This window comes from Stegodyphus dumicola, chromosome 4, assembly GCF_044657685.1.
Source record: "Stegodyphus dumicola isolate Sdum_Otavi_A_Nest chromosome 4, ASM4465768v1".
In the NCBI taxonomy this organism is placed as follows: domain Eukaryota; kingdom Metazoa; phylum Arthropoda; class Arachnida; order Araneae; family Eresidae; genus Stegodyphus; species Stegodyphus dumicola.
The window spans coordinates 127,748,446-127,775,581 of record NC_140771.1 but is presented as its reverse complement, the minus strand read 5'-3'; the positions used below and the strand labels follow the sequence as shown (position 1 = coordinate 127,775,581).

Sequence of the window (27,136 nt, the reverse complement as noted above, 5' to 3'; positions counted from 1 at the left end):
GCAAGTTAACTTCTGAAGTTTCAACTTTTTTGTTTATTCATATAAATGATTTTTGCTATTGCATAATAATGAAATTCAAAATTTAAAAATAATGAATACCTCAAATAATGTGTAATATTTTTTGTAATTTTAGAAACTTTATTCTCCAGGGAAATTGTAATTTTTAAATGAAGAAAATTTTAATTTGAATCTGAGTTCTTATAAACAATTAGTAAATATTAAACTAAAAAAAAATTAAAAAAGACTCGAAAACCAGAATCAAGTATTATCATTAAATAAGAAATGTAAAAATACATAAATCTATGTATACTTTATAAGCAACAGACATATTAGACTTAATTTAAGAAGAAAAAGCTAACTGAAGCAGTAAATAAGCGTTTAATTTAATGGTGACAAGACACTTAACAATACCTTTTGAGCATAATCTTGAAACATTGGTCCTACTGGAACAACAATAGATTGACGAGGTGATAACCAGAAAGGCCTGAACAAAAAATTTCATGCAATTATCAGAAATAAATAAGTAAGAAATAAAGTTTGAAATATGGGCAAACAAAAATTATTCATTTAATTACATCTATTAAAAACTCAAAATGAATAATTAACACAACAACAATAATGCACAGACTTCCATATACCACATCTGCTGTTGTTGTGCCAGTGTTATGTTTATACAAGTCTCTTTAGCACTATGAGATAGGCAGTAAAAAATTCTTCCTGAATTTCTGTTCATTAGCGTAAACAAATAAAAGAAAGACAGAAAAATTGTTGAAATTTATACTATGCTAATATTTATTAACTGACAAAAAAGTTACTAAAATCAACAGTCCACACTTCTCTTTTACACCAATGTTTCCTAAAATTATTAGGAAACATCATCTGTTATTAATTATTTTCTTAAATGGCACTTAATTTCAGCAACACTACATTTACAGTGATAAATTAATCATGAATCGATCAATAGTATTTATGCTTGAACTGATGCAGATTTCCTAACGCATGATGATTCACTTTAATTACGGATATGAATTACATGTTCATCAGAGAAGAAAATATTTTAATTTGTGCCAAAACCACTTGTAAAACAAAGCCAATGAGATGGTTGATTTCATTAACCTAATATGATCATTTTAGACTTTGTTAGTTTTTTTTTTTTTTTTTTAAACTAAAACAACTATATCCAGATTTATATCAAATCAAAACTTGAGTAATCAAAACACAATCTTCTAAACTTCTTAAATGAAGTTCATCAAACCTTGGAGCAATTTCAATAACTAAATTACTACTAAAATCAGAAATGAGTAATGTAGGGATGTATAACTTAATTCTTCATTATGTAAAAAATTATACAGCATCTATGATGCCATCTATCAATAATTAGTCATTAAAATCAATTAGTTTCTATGACTTTTATTTGTCTGCTATACAAAACTTTGATAAATTTCAAGGATAGATTTAACTCATATAAATGCTCTAGGGAAAAATTTCACTTTGTGCTTGAAATTTGTTTGTATCCTTAAAGAAGGAAATTGCTTACATGAACTCAACTTACCGTAATTTCCGGAAGAAAGGCCACATCAGCGTAAACGCCGCACTCGAGAAAAATGGCGGGAAAAAAATTAAAATTACACAGAAACGCCGCAATAGATTAAATTGAGCGTGACATCGTCGTGGGCCGTATAGATGCAAAAACTCAACCTAAGTCCTGATATATGACATACCAGTTAAGAAAAATTCATGAAATGAAACCATAACTCAAAAATAAATTAAAAGTAAGAAATGTATAGCTTCTGTGCCGTTTAGACATTTTCAAAAATTTTCCGCTTCCTTCTTACTTAAAAACTATTCAACAAGTACTTGTACCCAAACTGATGGGATCTGTATTTGGCAGAATACCAAGAAAAATCCATTCATGCTGAAGGGGAAATACGTCAGAGTTCGTTATTGCGAGGCAGGTGGAGTCGTGTCCGCCTTTGAAAAAAATTGCAGAAAAGGCAGGGGTGGGGAGAGGATGGGTCCTGGAAGATTCATCGAATGGCAGAGGAGAGAGACTATTCAAACTGATGAGAATGTTGATTTGAAAGGGGGAAGAATGTTATTGTTCTGAGATCTCGTTTAGGGTGAATAAGGCATGTAGGTCCGTTCAAGGGAAAGAATGTAAACAAAATAACGTTCTCAAAAAGCAACTGAGTGGTCTTTTGTGTGGGAACAGCACAAGTCTATGCACAATGACAAGGCCATCCAAACTATGTACAATGACCATCATAGGAAATATTTTATTTTTAGTGCACCTAAACGCCACATGGGTAGAAACGCCGCACCCACTGAAAATTTAAGTTTTAAACACGTAAACGCCGCGGCGTTTCTTCCGGAAATTACGGTATATGTGTCCAATCAGAGTTGCAGTTTTTTTATGAGCATAATCTTCATAATCAACAAACAACTAAAGCCCAGTTCATCAATAAGGACAAACATAATATACATATGTGTGTGTGCATGTAATAATTTAGAAGAGAAGATTCAAGTAGCTGCAAAAAAGGCCAATTAACTCATTAATTGCTAAAACTACAAGGAATGATCCTTTTCTTATACAAATATAATAATAAGTATTTATAACATAAATATACACTGAAATTTTTTTTTTTTTAAATGCTCTCACCTGTGGAAAATTCGAGTGTTGCATTGGTGCAACGTCAGTGGAATAAGAATACAGATGTTTAGTGAGTATGACTGTATTCGTCCGAAGTCTTCTTTGAGTGGAGCACTGGATTACTTTTTTGTTCTACAACGTTTTACAAATCTACAAATCACTTTACTTGTAATTAATTTAATATTAAAAGTTATATTGTATTTCTTTTACAAATACAGGTTATTTTCAACTGAAAGATTCAAGCATGAAAAACTTCACTACAATCATGATGTAAAGCAACATCACATACTTTGCATTTATAAACAGTCTATTTATGGCATTCTTTACAACAGTCTTCTGTTACCCTCGAACTTTATAATAAAATGTCTACCATCTCCATGCAATGGCTGTTGAATGCTGAATTTACTAAGTTTTCTTGTTGCTGATCTAATTCTGGCTAATTCTACACTCTATATAAGAGTTTTGAAAAAGAATAATGCAATCTCACGTCCGAAAACTAAAAAATACTTTTTATTTTCAGTAGTAGAAAAACATGATATTTTCTGTGTGTTTGTCATGGATGCATTCATGTAATTAGTAAATGTGGATACATTCATGTAATTAGTAAATATTGGCAACCACCATTTTTTTTGTCACGAACACTTATTCAATAATTGGTTACTAAATTGTCGCATGAATTGAAACCTCACATTTTGGCATTGTATTGTACAATAAGATGAGGCTGAAATAAAAAAAAAAACCTTTTTCCTTTGCATTCTTGTACCTACCTGCGGCCAAGCGGTAAAGATGCTGAACACTGGTAGCTCGGTCCGAGGTTCGAATCCCGTAAACAGGCTGGCTGAATGGCCATTTTCGTAGTTTTCCCTATGTGTAACATGCATACGAGCCAGTTTCCCTTAGAAAGTCCTCGATAAAGGCATCCCCCAACACTTTTCAGTAATCACCTAAACTAAACCAAACCTTTGTTTTCTTGAATAATGGGAAACACTTTTTAATGTGTTAAATTTTTCTAAATACTGAACCAACAGTTCATCCGAAGTCATTCCATCGGACAGAAATTATTTTGTATTTCTCTTCATGCTGGAAATCATAATAACCCTGTCTTTCTCAAGGACATATTTCAACGTTTCTAGTGGGCACATCTGTATGCAGTTTTCTTGAATTGTTCCTATAGCACTAAAAACATTTACTTTTTAGATAACAGAAAAGATGAAATCATAACTGACGGTTCCTTTTTTATCCATTTCAAGTTACCAGTTTTCTGTTTTTTAAAAACTTTGAATACCTTACAGTTTTAATTCTTTTTAAAACTTTTTTATATGACTAGCACTTTTGTATGACCTCATTCTAGAAAGCTGAAACTTATCTTTTACATGAACTTCAACTTCAGTAGTATCATTTGGTAAAATATCATTATCATTCAAATCATTATCATTCTCTTCTTCTTCATTACTAGATTCTGCAATTTCTTGTGAAACAACAACAAGTTTCATTCTGGTCAATATCATCATCTGTTTCTTCATCAAAAAATCTTTGAAGAGCCTTTTCAAATGGAAGGTATTTCATTCGAGGCATTTTTAAAGCATAGAATGAATATCAACCAGAGCATCTAAAGACATGAGTAAAAAAAGGGAATAACCCTTTTCCCACTGATGTTTCACCAGCATAACACCTATTGTCCTGTCCATCCCTGTACAAACACAAACAGCTGATTGATGGAATGTTCTGATAAGTGATGACCTTGGCTAAAATATAGATCACCCCTAAAGAAGGCTATTCTTTCATTAATTTTTTTTAAGCAAAAATACCTGTTTGCAAATTTTGTTTAAATTTTGCTTCAAATACTAGATTAATTATTATAAACAAAATTCCTGTTGAAAAAAAATATTTTTTTACCGAAATAATCTTCATAAGACTCCCTACACAATATCATCTGCTAGCATAAAACATCTTTGGTAGTTTTATATGCATTTATTTTGACCGTTGCATCAACGCAACACTAGCGGTTAATAAGTTAAACACAATTTTTTGCATTCTTGAGAAGTGTAAATTTAAAATAAATTCCACATCACAATGGGCACAATTTGTGCATGCTTGTCTTGATCACATATTTGTTTATTCTACATCTTATGCTAATACAATGGATGGAAAGAGAAAGATAAGCAATAAGATGTTTGTGAGACTGTAAGCAAGCAAAAAGAATGTGTCATACATCAGAAAAAAGTTTCGTGTTTAAGGTTTCTTACTGGATATTAATAAAAAGTTTCTGTTCCAATAGAAATCTTATTCACTGAAGCATTTAAACAGATGCCTGCATCAGTAGTGTTATGTAAGAATCATATAACATACAGCAAGGGTGTTTGTGGGACCCCAAAAAATCCCCTGAAACTTTTACGGACTTACTACCGACATTTTGGAGTTTCGAGAAGGGGGGGAGAGAAATGAAAAATTACAATTATGAAGTATTGAATGACCTAATTATAAAAGTTCAATGAATTACTTTTTTTGCAAAATTAATAACCATAAATTTTCAAACATATAAACTACTACATTTTATGTAAATATTTTAAATTATATGAATTAATTCTTTAAAAAAAATTATCTAATTTCTACTGCTTTTTTTATTTTCTGATGTTTGTGGGCTTGTCTTTCTTTTGTGGTGAACTTCATAATTGCAGGAAGGTTGACTTTTATTTTCCTCATTTACAGTTGAAGAAATTTCCTTGAGAACTGCACATGCAGAGGTAGAAGCAGTTTGCTTTTCTGCTAATGTAGAAGGTTTTTCAGGGACTTTTATAGGTGACTCATCTGAAATACATGTTTTTAAGTCCTCTTGATATGTTTTCCAACTTCTGTTCATATTCAGTAAGAGATCTTTGTGAATTGGATCAGTCATTGGATTTTTTGAGCCATATTTTTCACATGAGGTTTCTTTAGAAGCCATTAAATCATATTTAATAGTCTGCACTGCATCTAGGGAATCAATCTTAAGAGAGGTTCTATAGTCAGTGACAAGTGTATCCATTAAGTTGAATGCACTTTCCACTAATGGGCCATGGTAGCAGCTAAGGCAGGCTTTGACCAATTTAGCCAATGTAGGATACTTATAATCATTTGTGAAATCATCTTTTAAATTAAAAACTTTAGACCAATATTTATCAATTGTACATTTGACTTGATTTCCACTTTCATCAGATGTGTAGAGCATTTCTTTGGTGATATCAATATCACTCTGGTATAATATTTCAACTTCTACTTTTGACTTTTCATTATCACTAAAAATATGGGACATAAAAGATGATAATTTTTCAAAAGCTAATATTGTACTGGTTTTACCTCTTAGCTCTGGATCTAATGCTGTAAAACTAATTAGATATGAATTTTTAAGGGGTAATTTCTGTTTCATATGCTGTGCTGTATTAGTATAAGCTTTCATCAGAGAAATTTGGAATTCTTTTGCTATTGGATGATTTTTTGATAATTTCTTCAGGAGAGTGGAAGCTTCTGCACCAGTAAATATTACTTTGCTAGGTAGATGGAATTCTGGATTTGTGACATCAACCTTTAATAAATCATTATAAGATGTGCACTCTATATTTTCTGGCTTCATAAAAAAAGAGAAAAATTTTGCCATCAATTTATAAATACTGGAATGTATTAAAGGAAGCATTGGTTTTTTTTGTTTCAAATAATTTAATATATGTGTTGAACTCTGGTAATACTGCTGAATATAATGGAATATGCAATAAAGTTTTGTTTTGCATAACAAACAACACATTTAGTATTCTTTTTTTCCAAGCTAAAGCATCCTTTGTGAGTTGTTGGGAATGCAAGCAAGAATACATCCCTTCAACATTTTTTTTTCTGAGCTGCGAAATATTTCTTTTATTGTATACAGTTTCAACATAAGAAAAATAATCCCCTTTATCAGTTTTATCCAAGTAGTGAAAATAAAATGCAATAAGAGCATCCCACAGATCTTTGATTCTTTCTAAAACACATAAAATGTACACCCACCTATGGTCTGGTCTCTTCAAGGGCTTAAGTTTTTTAATGGCAAGGGATTCACAGATTTTGAAAAAATTTTCTCTTTTACTGCAGCTTTTCATATCAAAATAGATGTCATCAAACAAATCTTCTAAGTATCTATCAAAACATGAAACAAATTTTTTTGCATACTTATTAGCTGTGTGACATGTGTCACCATCAATATCTAATAAGTGGGATGCTTTGTTTGATCGTAGTCTGGTTTCAACACCCTTTTTTTTCCCACGCATGGTGTTACATGAGTCTATTAATACACTAATTAAGTTTGTCCATGGAATATTATTATCTTCAATAGTATTAACAACTGCTTTAAAAACAGCTTCTGAATTGCAAGATTCCATCTTTAGAGATGCAAAATGATGAACTACAACTTCATTTTGATTGTTGTCATAAAACTGCACCAATATTGCCAGTATACTTTCTTGAGCATTGCTAGTACTTTCATCCAAATTTAGAGAAAATGGAGTCTCCTTTAAAGTTTTAATGATATTTTCCTTAATAGATTTTGCGAGCCCATATTTCATCTTATAACATGCAGTAGTCCTGGACATTTCCAACGAGTTTAGTGCCATCTGATCGCGGCTCAACTGTTTGCAGAGTTCAATTAAATTGGGAGCTACATTGAAAGAAAGAGAATTCTCGGCGATAAACGAAGTTATTAATACCTCTTGGCGTGCTTTTCTTGTCACTATATCCAATGGCCGAGCATCAGTCTCCAGTAAGTCATCAGTATTTTTTGAATTAGCATTGTTCATGCGATGCGTGCGTTGTTATACAACAATTTCAAATTAACTATTGCATCCAAAAAAGGGTTCAAAGAAAGTAAATTACTTTTATTATTAATGGGTTTACCTTGTGCGAGGGAGTTGTATTCTGAATAAAAACTACATTTTTGAACCTCTCTTACTAAAAAGGATTCTGCCTCATTTAACTCCTTTGAACTTACTCCTCCTGTTCTCTGTGCTCCTTTCTGTTTTGCACACCTAAAGTTCCAAATGAACCTGAAAATATAACTAACAACACGCAATAATTTTAAATAATTGTTAGTGATATCTAGGACATTATCAATAAATTTTGAAGGCAAAGTGCATAAACAAGCAATGTCAGTTCTTTTTCTCAGTTCATTAGAAAATGTCTCTGTTTTTTCTAATTGTTCAAAGTCAATGTTCTTGTTAGGCATGACACCCTCACTCAAGAATGGAGGACCTTTCCACCACAGATCAGCATCATGCAGCTTGTCAAAATTCAGTCCTCGGGAAATAAGGTCTGCCGGGTTCTCCTCTAAACGCACATAATTCCACTGGCATGTCTGTGTTAGCTCTTGGATCTGCAACACTCGATTAGCAACAAAAGTTTTTAGTACATGCGGGGGATTCTGAAGCCATGCTAACACTATGGTTGAGTCACACCACAGACATATTTTGCTGATGTCCAATTTCAATAAAGGCATCATTTTTGCAACAAGCTGTGCTAGCAGTACAGCTGCGCAGAGTTCCAATCGAGGTACTGTCAGCGGTTTTAGTGGAGCTACTCTGGACTTGCTGCAAAGCAAATGTGAAGATAAATTATTGTCACTTCTACAGCGTAAATAGATGGCTACTCCGTATGCGTGTTCTGATGCATCTGAAAATCCATGAATTTGTATATCAGAAAAACTATCCTGTAAAACATATCTACTGACTTTCAAATTGTTGATAGATTGCATTGAATCAATAAAAAGTTGCCAATCCTTAATTATCCTTTCAGGTAGCGGATCGTTCCATTCAAGCCTCAATAACCAAAGTCTTTGGATGAAGAATTTTGCTTTTGTTATCCCTGGACCAAGCAGTCCTAATGGATCATAAATGCGAGCAATATCAGACAACACTGTTCTCTTTGTGTAAGTAGTTGGTTTCTTGATCGTTGATTTGTATGAAAAACAATCTATCTTTGGATTCCATAATAATCCTAAAGTTTTGATGCTCTGATCGTCATCGAAATTACTGAAAGAATATTCCTCTTGTCCATCCGGAAACTGCAAAAGATCAGGATGATTAGCACACCATCTGTGCAGACGCATTCCTCCACGTGATAATAGGTTAATCAATTGCGACTGTAATTCTTTAGCCTCTATTAGAGTATGGGCTCCTGTGAGTACGTCATCGACATAAAAATCCCTTTGTACTATTGGCGCTGCTAACGAAAAATTATTTTTCTCGTCTTCTGCTAATTGATTAAGTGTGCGTGTTGCTAGATATGGTGCGTTGGAAGTACCGTAAGTTATAGTCTTCAGTCTATAGACCTTAACTGGTTCTTCTTCACTACTCTTCCATAAGATGCGTAATAAATCTCTTTGATGTTCTTTAATCAAAATCTGACGATACATTTTTACAATGTCTGCTGTGAAGGCAATTTTATGCGTTCGAAATCTGCAAATAATATCAAATAGTTCGTCTTGAACTAACCCTCCAATCAGCAGAATATCGTTTAACGAAATTCCAGTAGTCGTAGGAGCAGTGGCATCGAACACTACCCTAAGTTTAGTGCTAGGTTTCTCGGGCCTGAAAACCCCATGGTGAGGAAGATAATATGAGAAACTAGAGCTATCCCCTTCATCAATTTCTTCGGAATGGCCTAATTCATTATATTCCTTAATGAAATCTTCGTATAAGTGTTTCATTGCGGGATTGCGAGTGAAGCGTTTAAGTAGATAATTCAGTCTTTTGCTAGCGTTTTCTCTCGATTTTCCTAAAAGGCTAAGTCCTTCCTCCTTAATTGGCATTTCCACTACATATCTGCCATCATCTTGCCTCGTGTGTGTACGAAGAAAGTGCTGTTCACAAAATTCCTCTTCCTGACTTTTCACTTTTTTTGCTTCATTAATACCTTCAATTTCCCAAAACCTTCTCATGTTGTCAGATAAATTATTCCCATTTTCCACAAACCCACAAAAATTATCAACACTGCCTTGCTGTGGCATGCGTACTGACCCGCTAACGATGTATCCAAAAACTGACTGATGGAGAATCAGGTCTTGCATATTTATTCTATTTGTTCCCAGTAAATCAAAAAATATTTCGTTAGATAATAAAACATGTATTTGACCAGGTTTATAAAACTCTGGATCAGCTAAACCAATGAGTTGCAACTGCTTAACATCAGGAATGTTTATATATCTAGCAGGCGTTACGTGAGTTATTTTTGGAACAACAAAAAATTGTAAGGTACGAATAAAATCTCTAGTAGCGTTAGCAATGGTTGCTATAGCTTTTTCCTTAACACCCATAACTGTACCATTGATACCTGAAATAGAAGCATTTATTTTTCTTTTCTTCAAATTCAATAACTCAGCACCTTCTTTAGTAATGAAATTATTTTGAGAACAGGAATCCAGCAAGGCTCTCAGCGAGATAAATTTTCCATCATTACCCTTAACAAAAATAATTGCAGTTGAAAGTAGAACTTGTTTATTAAAAGAACTGGAAATATTCAGCGCAGTACCATTAATGGACTTTGCTTGGTTGGTTTCATTAGTGTCACTAACCTTTTGGCTGTTTGCCATTGGAGTAAATGTATCAACATTTGGAGAAAGATTACTGCTTAATTTATTAGTCTTGTTTGTGATTTGATTCGATGTGCCATTTGCTTTATCGAAATTTTCTTCATTTCGATCAAAATGTAAGAGCGAATTGTGAAATTTCTGACATTTTCTGCATGTATTAGAACTTTTACAGTCCTTGATTGTGTGGACCGAAGATAAACAATTGAAACATAGTTTTTTTGTCTTTACAAATTCAAATCGTTTCTTGACTGTTACATTTAAGAATTGCGCACATTTCAACAATAAATGATCAGCTTTACAATAAGGACAATTTTTTGAATTTTCCGAAAGTGATGTAAGAGCTTTGGTATTAAATGAACGTTTCGATTCCCCATGCGGAGGTTTGTAATGTGATAGGGTGCGAGCGTGTTCCTTCAAAAAACATGTCAGTTGTTTAACCGTTCCTATCTCGTCTTTTTTAAGTGACCTTTCCCACCAACACTGAGTATTTCTATCCAACTTTTCAACTAATAAATAAACAATTAACGTGTCTGAAAATTCTTCCACCTTTTGCTCCAATGCTTCCAAGGATCGTAAACATTCATGCACCTTATCGATAAATTTTAAAAGTGACGAAGTAGAATCACTCGTTTGAGGTATAGAAATTAATTTCTTTATGATAGAATTGATCAAATCATTTTTGTTGCAATAGCGATCAACCAACAGATTCCATGCTATGTCATAATTCGAATCTGAAATTGGAATGGACTGAATAATATTTAAAGCGTCTGCCTTACACGAACTCTTTAAATATTGCAATTTTTGCGCATTAGTTAATTTGCTATTTTTATGCACAGCTGCGGAAAATAAATCCTCAAATTCAATCCATTCTTCGATTTTCCCACTAAATATTGGAAGAGACAATTTAGGCAATTTTATATCTGAAACAATTATGTCTTTACTCGAACCGTTTTCATTTGAGCAGCTATTCCTTTGAGAACGGATCTCAGAAATTTTTCTTTTAATTTTCAAATGAATTTCATCGAGATTATCTACTACATTTTCCTTTTCCTTAATGAATTCGTCAGAGTCCTTTTCTTCACAATGTGCAAATAAAGAATCGAAAATGTTACTTAACTCCTTTTTAAATTCTAATATTTTTGATTTGTATAACTCCAATAAGGAAATATCTGCTTCATCCACTGTAGAATTTACCTTATTTTCAAACTTTCTGATACTGCATTTTAAACTTTTTTTGTTAGCTTTAATCGCTTTCAATTCACTCATCATGAACAAATAAATAATTTATCACTTACCGTGATTGCAGATTTCTCGACAGCAACACCGGAAATGAACGATGACACGGTATCCAATCTTAATTGCGTAATCCACATGAAAACGAAAGCATTCCAAACACTCTATAATGAAGTTATGTGTAATACAACCAAACGAAAGTATTACAAATGTTCTAAAAAGTTAATTTTAGCAACGATGTCTTTTACCTGTGGCTCGACGAGCCATAAAGTGTTCATGCGATGCGTGCGTTGTTATACAACAATTTCAAATTAACTAGAAGTGGACTGTACTAAATATTTTATTCGACAACTTTAATCAAATGCGTGCCATCTTTCAAGCGATGACTTACTACTAACAACAACAACAATAAAATAAAACTGAGTAAGCGTTTACAGGGTTACTGTAATGAACATCTGCGCCATGCAAGGCGCCAAGAAGAGAAAAAATGACATAATCTTACAGTTAAATAGTCTTAATGACTTAACAAGCATAATTACTTAAAGTCATTGAATGTCTAATGCACATTGAATATTTTATGTGCGTCACAGTTTCAGAATGATTTGTGAAAGCCTTGAATCCTTCCCCACCATACTTCAGCAGTGAGTTACAAAAAACACAATATGCTTGTCCAGAAACATTTATTTTCTTGCACCATGTGCTGATGATATCCCCATTACCATCTCTCCGTTCAATCCAATTCCACCTAAATGCATTCCGGACACCTTCTTCTAATTGTATAATATCACTATTTATATTGAGAAATTTCATAGTGAAATTCTCTTGCGTACATGAATAAAAAAATATTTCAATAAACGAAACGAAAAATTTACACGTGCATCAATAAATGAAACGAAAATTTTACACAGCGGAAAAAAAAAAGTTGAGAAGCGATCAATGACTAATAACTAATACGGCGAAAAATCCCCCTTCTCTACTTATTGTCGCCACGCCAGGAGAGATAAGACCTTTGAACCCAGAGTCACGTGATCGCACATCTGGTCAAACGAAGTCTCTCCTTTTTTTTTTCTGCCGCACCTACTTGCCGAAAAGAATCCAGAAGAGCATGTCCAAGAACCGGGGGAATGAGTCATAACTCGCAATAAGGAATGAAAAAAAAGAAGTATTCCCCCCTTTTCACGCATTATCACTGCCTTTGGAGAAAGGAAGGAAAAGTTGTCACCACACACACACACTGACCTTGCGTTTTCTGCTTTCAAAGCAAACAAAATTACCCAGATCAAAATAAATAATTCATTATTATTCCTACTTCCTTTTGAACGACGATCCCCGGAATTCCGGGGTTTCCCCGGAGCACAAACACCCCTGATACAGATAATTTGGAAATGACACAGTTTAGAGAGATTTACTACCATTTTTAGGACAAAAAGAGGAAATCTCCAAATTAAAACAGAAAATTAAGAGATTATTGCAAATTAAAGTTTCACATATTTTTTATTTTGCACATATCTTCAAAGGAAAACATTTCCAAAACGTATTATTCACAAATCTTCTACTTTCAATGAAGAAAAAAAAAAAAACTATTTTATAATGGCTACGATTTTCAAAATTCTCTCATAAATATTTATAAGACATGTATAGATATATATATACCATACAAAACATTTTAAGAAGTTCAGAAATAGGGAAAGTATGTAAAAGTGTGCAATTTGCACTCGCATTCATTTATTAGAGTTTAAAATAAAAATTACTAGTATTTGTTTACTTTTTACCTATTCTTTAATAAACATTAAATTAACACATAGAAGTAATGCTGCAAGCATCCCAAAACTGCTCTTCTTTTAAAGGAGGATGAGAGAAAATGCAATCCTGAAAAATCTTGTCTCTATGAATTCTTACCATAGTCCTTAAATATTAATGTTTAATTTTTTTTAATTCCACGTTAGATTATTATTATTTTTAAAAAACACGTGACTATATTTAATTTGATAAAGTTATAATGCATTTTTACTTTTTATTGTTCCCTATACTTAGCAAAGAGACATTGAATTATGTTTGGCAATAGAAATAATAATAATAATAATAATAATAACCCTTTTATCACTAAAACATCCACAGATTTTGCACATGAACCAATGGAAACATTTTGTTATTATTATATTAAAGCATACTAAACATTTTATTAACTGAATGTTTTGATTTGTGAAAAACATATAAAATATTACTCCTTACACATATATAACTCTCTTACCCACAGTAAACTATTTTCATAAGTTTCCCACATCATTTTGAACATATAATTCAAAGTACATCTTTAGGATTGACATTTAAGGAACCCTATACCCACATCTTTTAAACCTTCTAAGACCTTTATCAGACTGGACAGATAACAAGACCATGACAAATGCAACTTTACAAGAAATCTCTGCTTCCAGAAATTTTACACACTTAGGTTACCTAATGTTTTAAATAGTTAGAAAATCCTGATCCTTCTTTCCTTTTGATTGTTTGATGTATGCAAACGCCACTACAGACATGGACATTCATCCTTCCCATCATCATAGAAAACTGTGGGGAGAAACTGGCTGCTCAAACTGTTCAGACATAAAACATTTTTGTGCAAAATTAGATGCAATTCTAATTTAGTTTCATTGGGTCAATCTCTTTCCTGACTTCCTTTCAACGCAAAAAATGATAAAGTTTTTCGTAATTTAAAATAGATTTTTAATGAAGCCTGTCAGAAGCATTAACTTTATCAGGCACTTTCTTCATTATGTGCATTAAAAATTAATCTTAAAAAATTTGTGGCTACTACTGACAGAACAATTAAAATTACTAAGCTCTGCTAAATCAACTATGCTCAAATATGAATGAATAGGCTGCTGCATGGGCATTTTCATACTTTTTCCTATGTATAGCATAAATACAAGACAGCATGCCTTAAAAAAATTTTTAGAATGCATCTTTTTCTTTAAGCAAATAATCCTCATATGCTCCACATACACCAACAAACAAAATTAATTTTTAAAAGCATGAAATTACTCAATAAACTCATTCTTTCTTTTTAAATTTTTAAATGTTAATTAAAAAAATTTGTAAGATATTTTAATATCTTAAAAATCAGATAAATGCAAATAAAAATTAAACTATCTTTTTTGTTCAATGTAAAAGAAAATTATTCTACAGCTATCCTTTCAGAAAATTTTAAAAACTGACCAGAAATATTTCTCCTATTTCAAAAGCTAGAAGAGTATGTTTAAAACATCAAAAATGAATATGCTCACCGATATGATGTAAAAACCCTAAAAATACTAACCACTTTCCACCATAACTTTCAGATAAGATTGCAATCATTCTTTCCACTGAGCCTAAAATAGCACGATGAATTATCACAGGTCTCTTCTTCTCACCAGAATCACTGGAGAAAAAAAATTGTTTTTAAAACATAAAAACTACTAAACATAATACAGACACAAACAACTGTACAAACTGCTCCCCTTCCCCCCCCCAAAAAAAAAAGAAAAAGAAGAAGCACTTTTTACCTGTCATAAGTTAAGTTGAAACGAATTGGAAGCTGAAAATCTAACTGTACAGTTGCACACTGATGCGCTCTTCTCAAGGCATCCATAATAGTAATATCAATCTATATGTAAAACAGACGTTTAAGAATATAAAAGATGAATTGCAAATAGAAACACACATTTTGTTTAATGAATTAAAAAGGAAGATAAATATTTAATGCATCTGAAATAATAATAGAATGCATTTTAATTAAATATTAATATTGTCCACATAAAAAAATATTAATGATCTATATAAATACATTTGTAACCAACCAAAAAAGAAAAAGAAAAAAAAAGGGGGGAAGGAAAGAAAGAAAAGGGGAGGAAAAAAAGAGAGAGAGTGAGATGTATGTTTTCATACTTTAGGTCCATAGAATGCTCCATCACCAGGATTTAATGTCCAAGGTTGGCCAAATGCATCTAAACTTTCAGATAATTGCTATAATAAGAAAAAAAGTCATAATTTAAATAAACTACTGCTTTTTCTCTTTAATTCAAATTGCAATCTGAGGACCCACTTGATAAAAATTCCACGTATATTTTACATTGTGTAATAGGATATCTTATTAATAAAATGAAGGAAAAAATTATACACTTTTTTTATTTGATTATAATCTTTAATGCACATAGTTCTGATATAAAATGTAGTAAAGTGCAATTACAAATTCCATCAGCCTTCTGAATTAAAATAGACACATAGTATTAATTAATTCGTTATAATAATAATAATAATAATAATATATGGGGGAGGTGTTTGTGTAGTTACAACACCCTTTCCAAACACAAATCTCCCTACTGAAGGCTGGTAGTTTAGTGATATCACAAACTGTTGGCTATCTCGATGGGGTGTGAAAGATAGCCCCTTCGGTCAAACCAAGGCCATCCTGACGGCATTAGCAAGTTAGGGGAATTTCGTGCTTGGTCGTGGGAGGATGCATTAGTGAACCAAGGCATTATTTCCGTAGGTTGAATGTCTTCTTAATTTAATCTTGATTTTTTTGTCCCCTGGTTTTCATTATGCCTAAAGTGTTGTACGCTATTATGCCGAGGAAATTATAATGATGGCCCTAAAGTGTCAGTATACAGATTTCCTAAACAACAAGATTTCTTGAATAGATGGTAAAAATTGATACTGCGAGAAAATTTTACCATTTTGAAGTATTCTAGGGTCCGTTAAGCCTAATTTGAAATTAAAATTTATTACAGTATTTGCTTCTGTATTTAAAAGAATGGATATGTTAATATTAAGGAATTTCTGTTCTATAGTATGCATTATTTATAATATTGTGCAAAATAATCATGTATCGAATTGTATGGTTAATAATTATGTATGGAATTGTATTCTAAATATTCACTTACTTTTTATAATCTCCAATTTTTTACTTTTTGATTAATTTTATAACTTGGAACTTTTAACTTCATATGCTTACAGTACCAGAAAATGGAAGTATTTAATTTAATACTTAATATATTTTTGTAATAGAAGTTTTTATAAAGAAACTGTGAAGGCAATAAATATGCTAATGTTTTTTTAATTGTAATATAAAGTACATAGTTTTGCATAAAATAGGAAATAAATTAAATTCCTAATGCATGAAAATTCAATTATTATTAAAACTTATGTCACTAAGATTCATTTTCTCCCCCCCCCCCTCCTGAGTGGGAGATAAACACACATATGCTTGCTATTACCTGTTTTGTACAGAAATAAATTGCACTGCAAGAAATCCGACTTTTATTACTTTAAAATTAGTAATTAGGTCCATGTTTACATTTGTGGAATTTAGGTCTGTGAATTACATTTCCATGAGAAAGATTTTCAGCGATTATTTAGCGATGAAAAGTACTTGCCATTTGAGATAAGTGAAAAAGTACACTTGTCCAATAGACTTCTTAAACTTCTTGTGCGTGTGCCCACAAACAAACATATTTCTTAAGAAGTTACTGTACAAAAAAATAAATGACTCATTGTCCAAATAAGGTGAAAAGAAAAGAAAAATTCAAACTTTAAATGATGAAAAAAGATTACTTTAAATCTTCTTTTGAGAAACTTCATTTTTGTTCATTGCATTAAAATGTAATTGCATAGATACAGATGCCAGTTAGAGCACAAACTTCTACTGAAATTTTTTTATTTAATGTTAATTTATACAAAAAATCTACAATTTGAATGCAACAAAAATAAGCACATTTTGAGAATCTTATTAAACAACTTGGTAAAATGAAAGCAGAAAAAAATTTATTTAAAAAATTGTGAATTTTGTTACAGAAGGAGGAAAGGATGGAGTGTTAATGCAATGGACAACTGGTATCCTATTATGCCATTGCATTTTTCCTGACTTAATTAAAGCTCTACCACGTAGATTTTGTAAATAGCAAGGTGTTACCTGAGGTTTCCAATCCTCTGGTAACAAGGATTGGAAACCTCGGGTAACACCTTGCTATTTACAAAACATTAGAAAGAACTGCAATACAACTTGTGTCTATATGGGTATATAGAATTAGTTTCTTTAATGGAAACTTTTGTGCTTATAAATCTGCCCTGCTAAAATTTAAAAGCTTCTAATATCTTTAAAAAATATTTCTATACATCCTTCCTGTATAATTTTTATGCAGTCAAGTGACTTGAATATAATTAGCATGGAGAGAGATTATAACTTTTCCTTACTGTTACTTATCAAAAGTCAAGCATTACTTTAAAGCATTATTTTAACTGTAAACATACAATATAAGACCATACAAAAATTAACAATTTATAATGTATTTTTGTGCATATGAATATGCTTCCAATATTATATCCATGAAGGAATTGAAAATGCATATTTTCATCTCTCTCTCTCCCTCTACATGTATATAATTACTTGGTTTATTTATTGAATTTTCACTTTTAATGATATCTAATGTTTCCATTTTAAATTTATTCAAGTTTCAATTTTTAAATATGCTAATGAGCTATAGTTCATTTCAATAACTTTTGTCAAAGGGGATAATATATTCAATAATCTATTAGAAAATAAATTATTTTATTACTTTGGAGCTTTAGTGCAAGTATTAGGCAATTTATTGCAATTAATTAAATTGTTTACTTATATACATAAAGTAGAAAAAAAAATAATAATATGTATATACATTAGAAGAAACTATCCTGTTAGTAAAGCTTTAAAAACACATATACTTTTATAGCAGATTATGGGTGAAAAAAAGGCAATTGTCAGCCGCCAGTTTGTGATGTCACAATCTGGTGGTTGGGCTTCTGTTTGTTAGTTGGCAGGTTGGTTAGTTGGCAGTTGAACATGTATACATGTTCATTTAGGCAATATTTAGATAAAGGCAGTTCTGGTGAAGACACTGATTTCTTACATGAATATTAAATCCTTGGGCTCAATATAATTTTAAAAAAATAAACACACGCAAACATACACTTACACACACACTACACACATACATACACACACACTACACACACACACATACATACACTTATATATATGTGTGTGTGTGTGTGTGTGTGTAGTGTGTGTGCTTGATTTTTTAATGCATAGTCGTAATGGCTGAGTGGACAGACGGACAGATGATGCCAACACGAATGAATTTTGAAGAACTCCCAACCTTTATTTCACACACATAAAACCATCTTAGTAGATATTTATCCAATCATAATGAAATACAGTAAATCCTATGCACATTAATTTTAAAAGTGAGACGTAGGCACCTGAGAAGTGAAGCGGCACTGAGAAGAGGTTGGCAGAGTAGCACTTAGGGAAAGGCATGGAATGACATAGTTTATTGTGCCAAAAATATTTATACTAAGTCTAATGTAACTGTAGAGACAAGCTATGATTGGTTAATTTAAATTTGTTATATAACATAGAAGGATCTCGAATTTGGGAGAACAGATGAATTTAGGGGGATAGCACCAAATCTAGAATCATTAATTTTGAGGTCGCCAATTATTTTTAAAGCAGCCATCATATTTTGTTATATCTTACATATATATATACAAGTAACTCTCATATAACACGGTAGATAGGTTCCTAGAAAATGCCATGGTGTGTGAGATCCAGAGGCAGTATAAAAAGGGAGTTACATTCCTAAAACTTATTAAAAAAATTAGTTTTTAATTATACAGAAACAATTTTTATTAAAAATATATATCTATGTGCAACACAAAACAAAAAATATTACATATTTTAGTTTAACGCAACTTTAATTTAATAAATTTCTTCATTGTCATTGCTCGGTATAATCAACAGAGAACGTTTTTTCAGCGGAATGAGATCGCTTTCACTTTCAGAATTTTTCCTTCATTTAGAGTTCTGGCATTTTCTTCATCTTTAAAAAATTTGCAATTTTACTTTGGTTACTAGTTTTTACCGATGCATTTTAAATTTCTCGACAAAGAGCAAGACAGTTTTGCAGCTCCCTTTTGAATTTTCGGCTTATTTCAGAGGAAGGGTCTGCACTTAAGAAAAATAACTCGATATTTTCAGCTAAGCATAGACCTTCTTTTAATTTTTTTAATGTTAAATTATTAACTTCGCATTCTTCATCAGTAGTAGTGTCCTCAGAATCGATTTTATTTACAGCTTTGGATGTCATTTCTATCAAATCTTCGTTAATTTCTTCTTCCGCTAATAACTCTTGAACATACTCAATAGCCATGTTAAAAAAATCTTCGCCTCCGATTGATTTAGCAAGTTCTAACATGCCGCCAATTTCATTTTCTGACGATTCACACGTTTTCTATTTCAACTGAAGAGTGCCATATCTCCTTCTAACATGCATTTAACATTGATGCTTTCAGTTCTTTCAGTGACCAAGATACAATGTCGATTTAGTTTTTTGATTGAAAATGTCTTCCAAGCTTCCATTACATTAATCGATTTTAAATCGGTTATCTCTAAAATCTACTGTAATGCTCTTCTTATGTAATACGTTTTAAAGGTATAAATAATACCTTGTAGCAATGGTTGGAGTAACGAAGTAGTGTTAGGTGATAGGAACAGTATTTTGACATTGAGATGTTTCAAATCTTTTGGATGACATGGAGCAAACGCCTTGAAACTCAAATTTTTCTGCCTTAAACAACGTTCAGTGTCTGACACAAAACAATGTTTAAATATATTCCCAGCTACCCAAACTCTTGGATTTGCTTTCCCATATACCAGTAAGGTGTTTTTATTTATGCCTTTAAGTCCACGAGGATTTAAATATCTATAAACGAACAAGGGTTTTGTCTAAAGTCCAAAGTCATACAGCACAAAAATAGCATTAAACAATTTTTAGACACCTTAAATCAGGATGCAGTTTTTTTTCTTTTTTCGATATAAAGGTTCAACTGAGCATTTTTGTTCTACCAAAGCCCAGTTTTGTTGGCATCGAAAACTTGAATTGATGTGTATCCTTGTTCTTTTATAATATTTTGAAATTTTTCAGGAAACGTCCTAGCAGCTTCATAATCAGCCAATGCAGACTTCAATTCTTATGCTATGAATTGCAAAATGCTTTTTGAAATTTTTGAGCCAACCTTTACTTACCAAAAAATCTGGGTTGATACAGGGTTCTCCATGTTTTTTGAGGTGCTTGAAAATTTTGAGTGCTTTTTGTTAAATGATATTATCATCCAATGAAATTCTTTTTTAACAGCTATCATCAAGCCACTGAGTGCCTTTTTCATCTTCTCAATTACTGGTGTCCTCAGGGGCGAACTGCACGTTTTGCGAATGTCGAAGATCCTGCAGCAACAGCACTTCTTATTTCTTTTCATTTGTCTTAGAAGTCCAGATTGTTTCTTCATTCCAACTAATTTTTTTCCAATGTGAGATGCCTTTTCTCCTTTTAAAAGATGGTCCAAGATTTGTATCTATCCTTAAGAAAATGAATTTCCTTTCAAACGTTGTTTTTTTAAATCTTTATCAGACATGTTTGGGGACTGAAACTTAATGTCTTAAACACAGAAAAGTTATTCTTTAACACACTGAGGGTCGATGCAGACTGCCTACCAGCAGTGTGAGACACTTTTGTTTTTAGGCCATGGAGACGAGGAGTCGAATTTTGGAAGCTGAACGTGCAGGTTGTGCCTTTTAGAGCACTTGTTGAGACCTCGTGTTGTTCACCTTCTGCGATAGTTATCGGGGGACATTTGTTTTTAGTGGTCATCTCAGGTCATTTGTTCTTACAGCTATCAGATCTTGGAAGACAACTGGCAGACAACTTACGAAACAAGGATTCTTATGTGTTAAATGACTATATGGGTGCTTTGTACAATATGGGAAAACTTCATGCAGAGCTCATTAAATTTCTTCGGATTGCTTGGGCAATTTTCTTATCATGTTAGAGAGAAACCGCATTATAGGAAAACTGTGTTGTAGAAGGGTTCTTGCAATTTATGAATCATGTTATAGTGAAACCGTGTTACAGGATGTCATGTTGTAGGAGGGCTACCTGTATATATGTAAGTAAACAATTTAATTAATTGCAATATGTGCAAATGCTGCAAAGTAATAAATAATAATTTATTTTATAATAGATTATTTAGTATATTTTATCCTTTGATAAAAAGTAGTTAGAATTCTATTGAAATTAAGTAACTCATTAGCATATTAATATATATATACATATAATACAGACAAACAACTCATTTGCTGCGAAATACAATAAATGGTATAAAATATGGATAAATGATTGTCAACAATAGTTTAAGCATACAAACTAATCATCTTATTGTTAACATGATTCACTAAACACTAACATCAATAATCACATTCAATCAATGTTAGAAATAATATTTACCATGTTTTTTAACTTCTCTAAATAAAATTATGCTAGGATACTAAAAGTGATTAGCATTCAAGCTTTGATTTATTAAGTACAGTCAAAAGTCGTTAATTCGGACACCCATAATCCAGAATGATCTATAATCCGGACCTCAAAGCTACAAACTTTCTGCGCATGCGTCCACGCATGCGCACAGGCGTTTACGAGAGCGCGTAAGACCCTTACGGCTGTGAATATGTTTGTGCGCATGCGCGTTTAATGTGTAACGGAGTTATACCCTAAGCTAAAGTTATCTAATTCAGTTAATGTTGCAGATTGCGTTGTTCCATAATCTTCGAATTGGATCCGACTTATTATTTTTTGCAGACTGTTAGAGCAATTTTATAAAAGTAACCTTGAGCTTTCGATTATGTCAAATAGAATTTCCGATATATATTTACTACAAAGCGAAAGTATGTTTTGAAATCCGAAATCTGTTTATCAATTTCACGCTGCTCTGCGGCAGAGGGGGGGGGGCAGAAACATCATTATTAGATTATGATAGATTAGAAAGATTATGTCAAATAGAATTTCCGATATATATTTACTAATATGTAATTTGTATCTACAAAGCGAAAGTATGTTTTGAAATCCGAAATCTGTTTATCAATTTCACGCCAGGGATTGGAAGTTGATCTGTCAGCACTATCCTTATCTTCAGGGCAGATGTTTTTATTTTATTTGGTTTATAATTCCGTACTAAGTGTAGTATTTCATCTCGATGTACTCCGTCTTTGATATCATTTAAATCAAGTTCCTCGTCATTATAATTCGCTTCCGATAGTGAAGAAAGTGACCCAGATGTTATTGAAAACGAAAACATTTCGATTGACAAATTAGTCGGTATTCTCAACACAGCAATTACTTTAACTTGAACAGCGGAACTTTGTAAGTAAACAAGAAATTATGTCTGTTTAATAGAATTTAAGAGAAAGTATTATCACATGAAACGAAGCAACTTACATTGAAGGAAATGTTTAATAAAGTAAACAAATAAATATTAAGCTTTTTCTTTTTGTAAATTTTGATACTTTATTTCATAAATTGCGGTTCTTTATTTCATAAATTACGGTTTCATATTTTTAATTTTGTAATTTCTGCATGCCATCTTACCAGATTTAAACTGATGATCTATAATCCAGAAAAATCGATAATCCGGAATCGGCGAAGTCCCGACGAGTCCGGATTAACGACTTTTGACTGTATAGCAATAAGAAGAAAATTTTTTTAATTGGCGTCATTATTTGATATTGAGATAATCTTAGAGGACATTCTCTACAAAAATGAAGTTATTTCACAAATTAACTATATATAATTTACTCATTCAGTTTAATAAATGCAAAGAAAGACTTTATTAATAGCAAAATTTTTCAAAATTATGAAATTGCCTTATACATTTTACGTCAAGCAATGAATAAACTTCCCTTGACACAAAATTTTATAAAATCGTTCCCTTCTTCAATTAATAGAACTATATTTGAAGAAAATTTTGCCGTACTTTATGGCCATCAGGAAATCGAGCAAACATCGTGTGAGTGACTTTATGAAGTTAAGTCATGGGAAGTTGAAAGAATGTCAGAGTGACCAAGTGTGGTGCAGCAGTTAAGGATCGTTCAGAGCATTGTTTCACGAGCCTAGAGAGCATTTCAAAAAGCAGGAGCACCCGTCAAGCATTCAGCAGTGGTTGGCCACAAGCAATAATAGTTGTAGACAGCCAATATATTGACCTAGAAGTAAGAAGACAGGTAATGGGAGACATTGCAAGGCACATGTAAGAGACTTCTGAATATCTGATATCATGTTTCTTTTTGGCCAGGTTGCTGCATAAATGTGATTTATATGCATGAGGACCATGGTTAATGGTTGTGTGCCAGTTACAGTGCTCATCAAAGATGCTGGTTTCTGTGGTACTACGAATCCAAGAGCTGGATACATTAGGAACGGGGTCAAGTGTTCTTTACTGGTGAGAGCCGATTTAGTCTGTAGAACAATTCTGGACACATCTGGAAAAAAAAAAAAAAAAAAAAAGGAACACACAGCCACCCTCCAACATCATCAAAATGCACTGTTTTGGAGGTGCTGCAGCTTTCATTTGGGATAGTATAATGCTTGGTAGCCGCACTGACCTCCACATCTTCCACGGAGATTCAATCACTGGTATCTGCTATTGTACCTCGGTTCTCTTGCCTCACATGCATCTACTTAAAGGTGCTGTGGGTCCGGACTTCTACTTCATGGGCAGCAACGCTATACCTTATCGTACAGTAGCCGTGGCAAAGTTCCTGGAGAGTGAGGATATTCAATGCTTGGATTGGCCTGCAAGATCATTGAACCTAAATCTCATAAAACATGTGTGGTACCTTCTCGAGAGATGCTTGGCAGCATGTGACCAGCCGCCAGCAACTACTCTGCAGCTAAACCAGGTCTACAAGATAAATGAACCGCAATACCTCAATAACTGCTTGACAATGCTCAGCACGGGAAGACATTGTAATTCCTGCACACCAGTCAGTGGTGATCATATTCCCTTCTAAAGACTCAATTTTTCTTGCCGGATGCCTGTCACATGAACATTACAGTATCTCTCCGGCTATGCTATACAAGTTTCCTTTTCAGTAAAATGCCTTTTGATTCCTTGTATGAATGGTTTGCTTGCTTATTTTCACATCTTGGGGATCTTATGGTATGATTTGAGCCGATGTGGAACACATCTGCACAATGTCACATTCGAAAAACTGTCTCATCTTTAAATTTTGCACATCACTGTATTTGCCTGTTATACAAATCAATTCTTGTCAATAATATTATGTGAAATATAATATAAAACATTTTTCAGTTCTTATTATGATTAAATATCAGCAAATACAATGAAATTTGATACACAGAAAGAACACTTTTAAGGCAAAAGATTATTTAAAAGTAGAATAAGAAACAGTTTGTTTCCTTAACAGCTTTAGATGCTAATTCTGATACTTTAATTTTCTTAAGAAAATGGCTGCTGAAATAGCTGAAAAAGGAAATACCTGTAGAGTTTCTCATTTGTTTTTATACAATGATAAAGTTGTAAGTAATAACTTTAATTGTGGTATTGACCAACATATTCTTCAGATGAGGCTTTTCATGACTTTTGAAACACTGAACTAACTTTTAATGAAATCAAAGCTCTGACTTTTGCTAAGTGACAAATATGACAGTGCCTTAGGCATGCCTTAACATGACAATTCTTAAACAAGGTATTGAGACCTTGTTTAAGAATTGTCACTCATTCAAAAATAAGCAGAAAATGTTACAATACAGCAAAGTAAAATGCACTGATAATAAAAATACATTAACAATTTCATCAAGAAACACCGTATGTGACTATAGAATTCCACACAATACTTACATTTTAAGAATTTAAGTGCACGTCCCAAAAGCCATAAAGAAGATTCAGTACCTTCTGATTTTGCACCCCAACCAATAAGCTTCAAACCTGTTGTGACAAACTTTTCACCAAGCTAATGTGTGAAAGGCAACAACCATTTCCAAAGCATCAGTGCATTCACAATTCCATACAAGAATAATCAATCAATGAAGTTTAAAAAGCAAGAAAGGTCATTAATGCTTAACTTTTTCAAGAAGTCCTTTTTGCACTGCTTTGTTATGTAAATATTTTTCTGCAACTTTTCATTAGGAGTGTGAATAAACATAAAGCACCAAAATTTCATTAAAAGAGCACAACAATCAATAGCACATTAAAACCATTACAAAAAAAAAAAAAAAACTCCATAATTACAGTAAGAAATTTTTAAAAAAAACTACTCTCTAACTATATTGTCATTTTCCAAACGTATGACTTTTATGAAAAACAATATTATAACAATTTTCGGTTCTATTCTATTATTGGGACTGGATTCGTATATTGCCAAAAGCTGACGATTTCTCGAAAAATTCAAAGGATAAAAATAATTGTAAAAATATTTACAATGCAATTAAGTTGAAGTAAAATCCAAGGGAAAAAAATAATATAACAAATATTCATAAAATAAAAAATTTTTAATGTAAATTTCCAACCTCTAAAGATACAAATTCAGAAGATTTCTCTAAAATTCAGAAGAACATGAAGAATTAATATCATGCTTTGATATTTAAAAAATAACAATTTATACAAATAGAAAAAAGAAAATTTTACTTACATTAGTAAATCTCAATTAAGTAGTAACTAAAAAATTTACAGTCAAAAGTCGTTAATTCGGACACCCATAATCCGGAATGATCTATAATCCAGACCTCAAAGCTACAAACTTTCTGCGCATGCGTCGCGTTCACGCATGCGCACAGGCGTTTACGAGAGCGCGTAAGACCCTTACGGCTGCGAATATGTTTGTGCGCATGCGCGTTTAATGTGTAACGGAGTTATACGCTAAGCTAAAGTTATCTAATTCAGTTAATGTTGCAGACTGCGTTGTTCCTTAATCTTCAAATTGGATCCGGCTTATTATTTTTTGCAGACTGTTAGAGCAATTTTATAAAAGTAAGCTTGAGCTTTCGATTATGTCAAATAGAATTTCCGATATATATTTACTACAAAGCAAAAGTATGTTTTGCTTTGTAGTAAATATATATATGAAATCTGTTTATCAATTTCACGCTGCTCTGCGGCAGGGGGGGGGGCACAAACGTCATTATTAGATTATGATAGATTAGAAAGGTTACGTCAAATAGAATTTCCGATATATATTTACTAATATGTAATTTGTATCTACAAAGCGAAAGTATATTTTGAAATCCGAAATCTGTTTATCAATTTCACGCAGCGGATTGGAAGTTGATCTGTCAGCACTATCCTTATCTTCAGGGCAGATGTTTTTATTTTATTTGGTTTATAATTCCGTACTAAGTGTAGTATTTCATCTCGATGTACTCCGTCTTTTATATCATTTAAATCAAGTTCCTCGTCATTATAATTCGCTGCCGATAGTGAAGAAAGTGACAGGGGTTATTGAATACGAAAAAATTTCGATTGACAAATTAGTCAGTATTCTCAACACAGCAATTATAGGACTTGAACAGCGGAACTTTGTAACTAAACAAGAAATTATGTCTGTTTAATAGAATTAAAGAGAAAGTATTATCACATGAAACAAAGCAACTTACATTGAAGGAAATGTTTAATAAAGTAAACAAATAAATATTAAGCTTTTTCTTTTTGTAAATTTTGATACCCTTTAGATCATTATTGTTCTTTATTTCATAAATTACAGTTTCATATTTTTAATTTTGTAATTTCTGCATGCCATCTTACCA

At 32.2% G+C, this 27,136-nt stretch overlaps 2 protein-coding genes across 4 annotated transcripts in view; one reads left to right on the top strand and one right to left on the bottom strand.

Moving 5' to 3' along the window:
• ThrRS (threonine--tRNA ligase) overlaps positions 1-27,136 on the bottom strand; it is a 90,310-nt gene that overhangs the window by 1,270 nt on the left and 61,904 nt on the right. For both annotated transcript variants that reach the window (XM_035353888.2, XM_035353887.2), the window contains exons 14-17: positions 15,396-15,473; positions 15,014-15,114; positions 14,788-14,889; positions 412-484 (exon numbers count right to left, since the gene is read on the bottom strand). In XM_035353888.2, coding sequence (XP_035209779.1) covers positions 412-484; positions 14,788-14,889; positions 15,014-15,114; positions 15,396-15,473 — 354 coding nt within the window. The remainder of the gene's footprint in view (positions 1-411; positions 485-14,787; positions 14,890-15,013; positions 15,115-15,395; positions 15,474-27,136) is intronic.
• LOC118184247 (sodium/potassium/calcium exchanger 5-like) overlaps positions 1-27,136 on the top strand; it is a 127,733-nt gene that overhangs the window by 100,048 nt on the left and 549 nt on the right. The window contains exon 10 of one of the 2 annotated variants that reach the window (XM_085815422.1): positions 2,869-3,005. The exons of the other annotated variant lie outside the window; for it this stretch is intronic. Coding sequence (XP_085671548.1) covers positions 2,869-2,924 — 56 coding nt within the window. The 3' untranslated portion in view covers positions 2,925-3,005. Of the gene's footprint in view, positions 1-2,868; positions 3,006-27,136 lie in introns of those variants that run through there. 2 annotated transcript variants of the gene reach the window in all.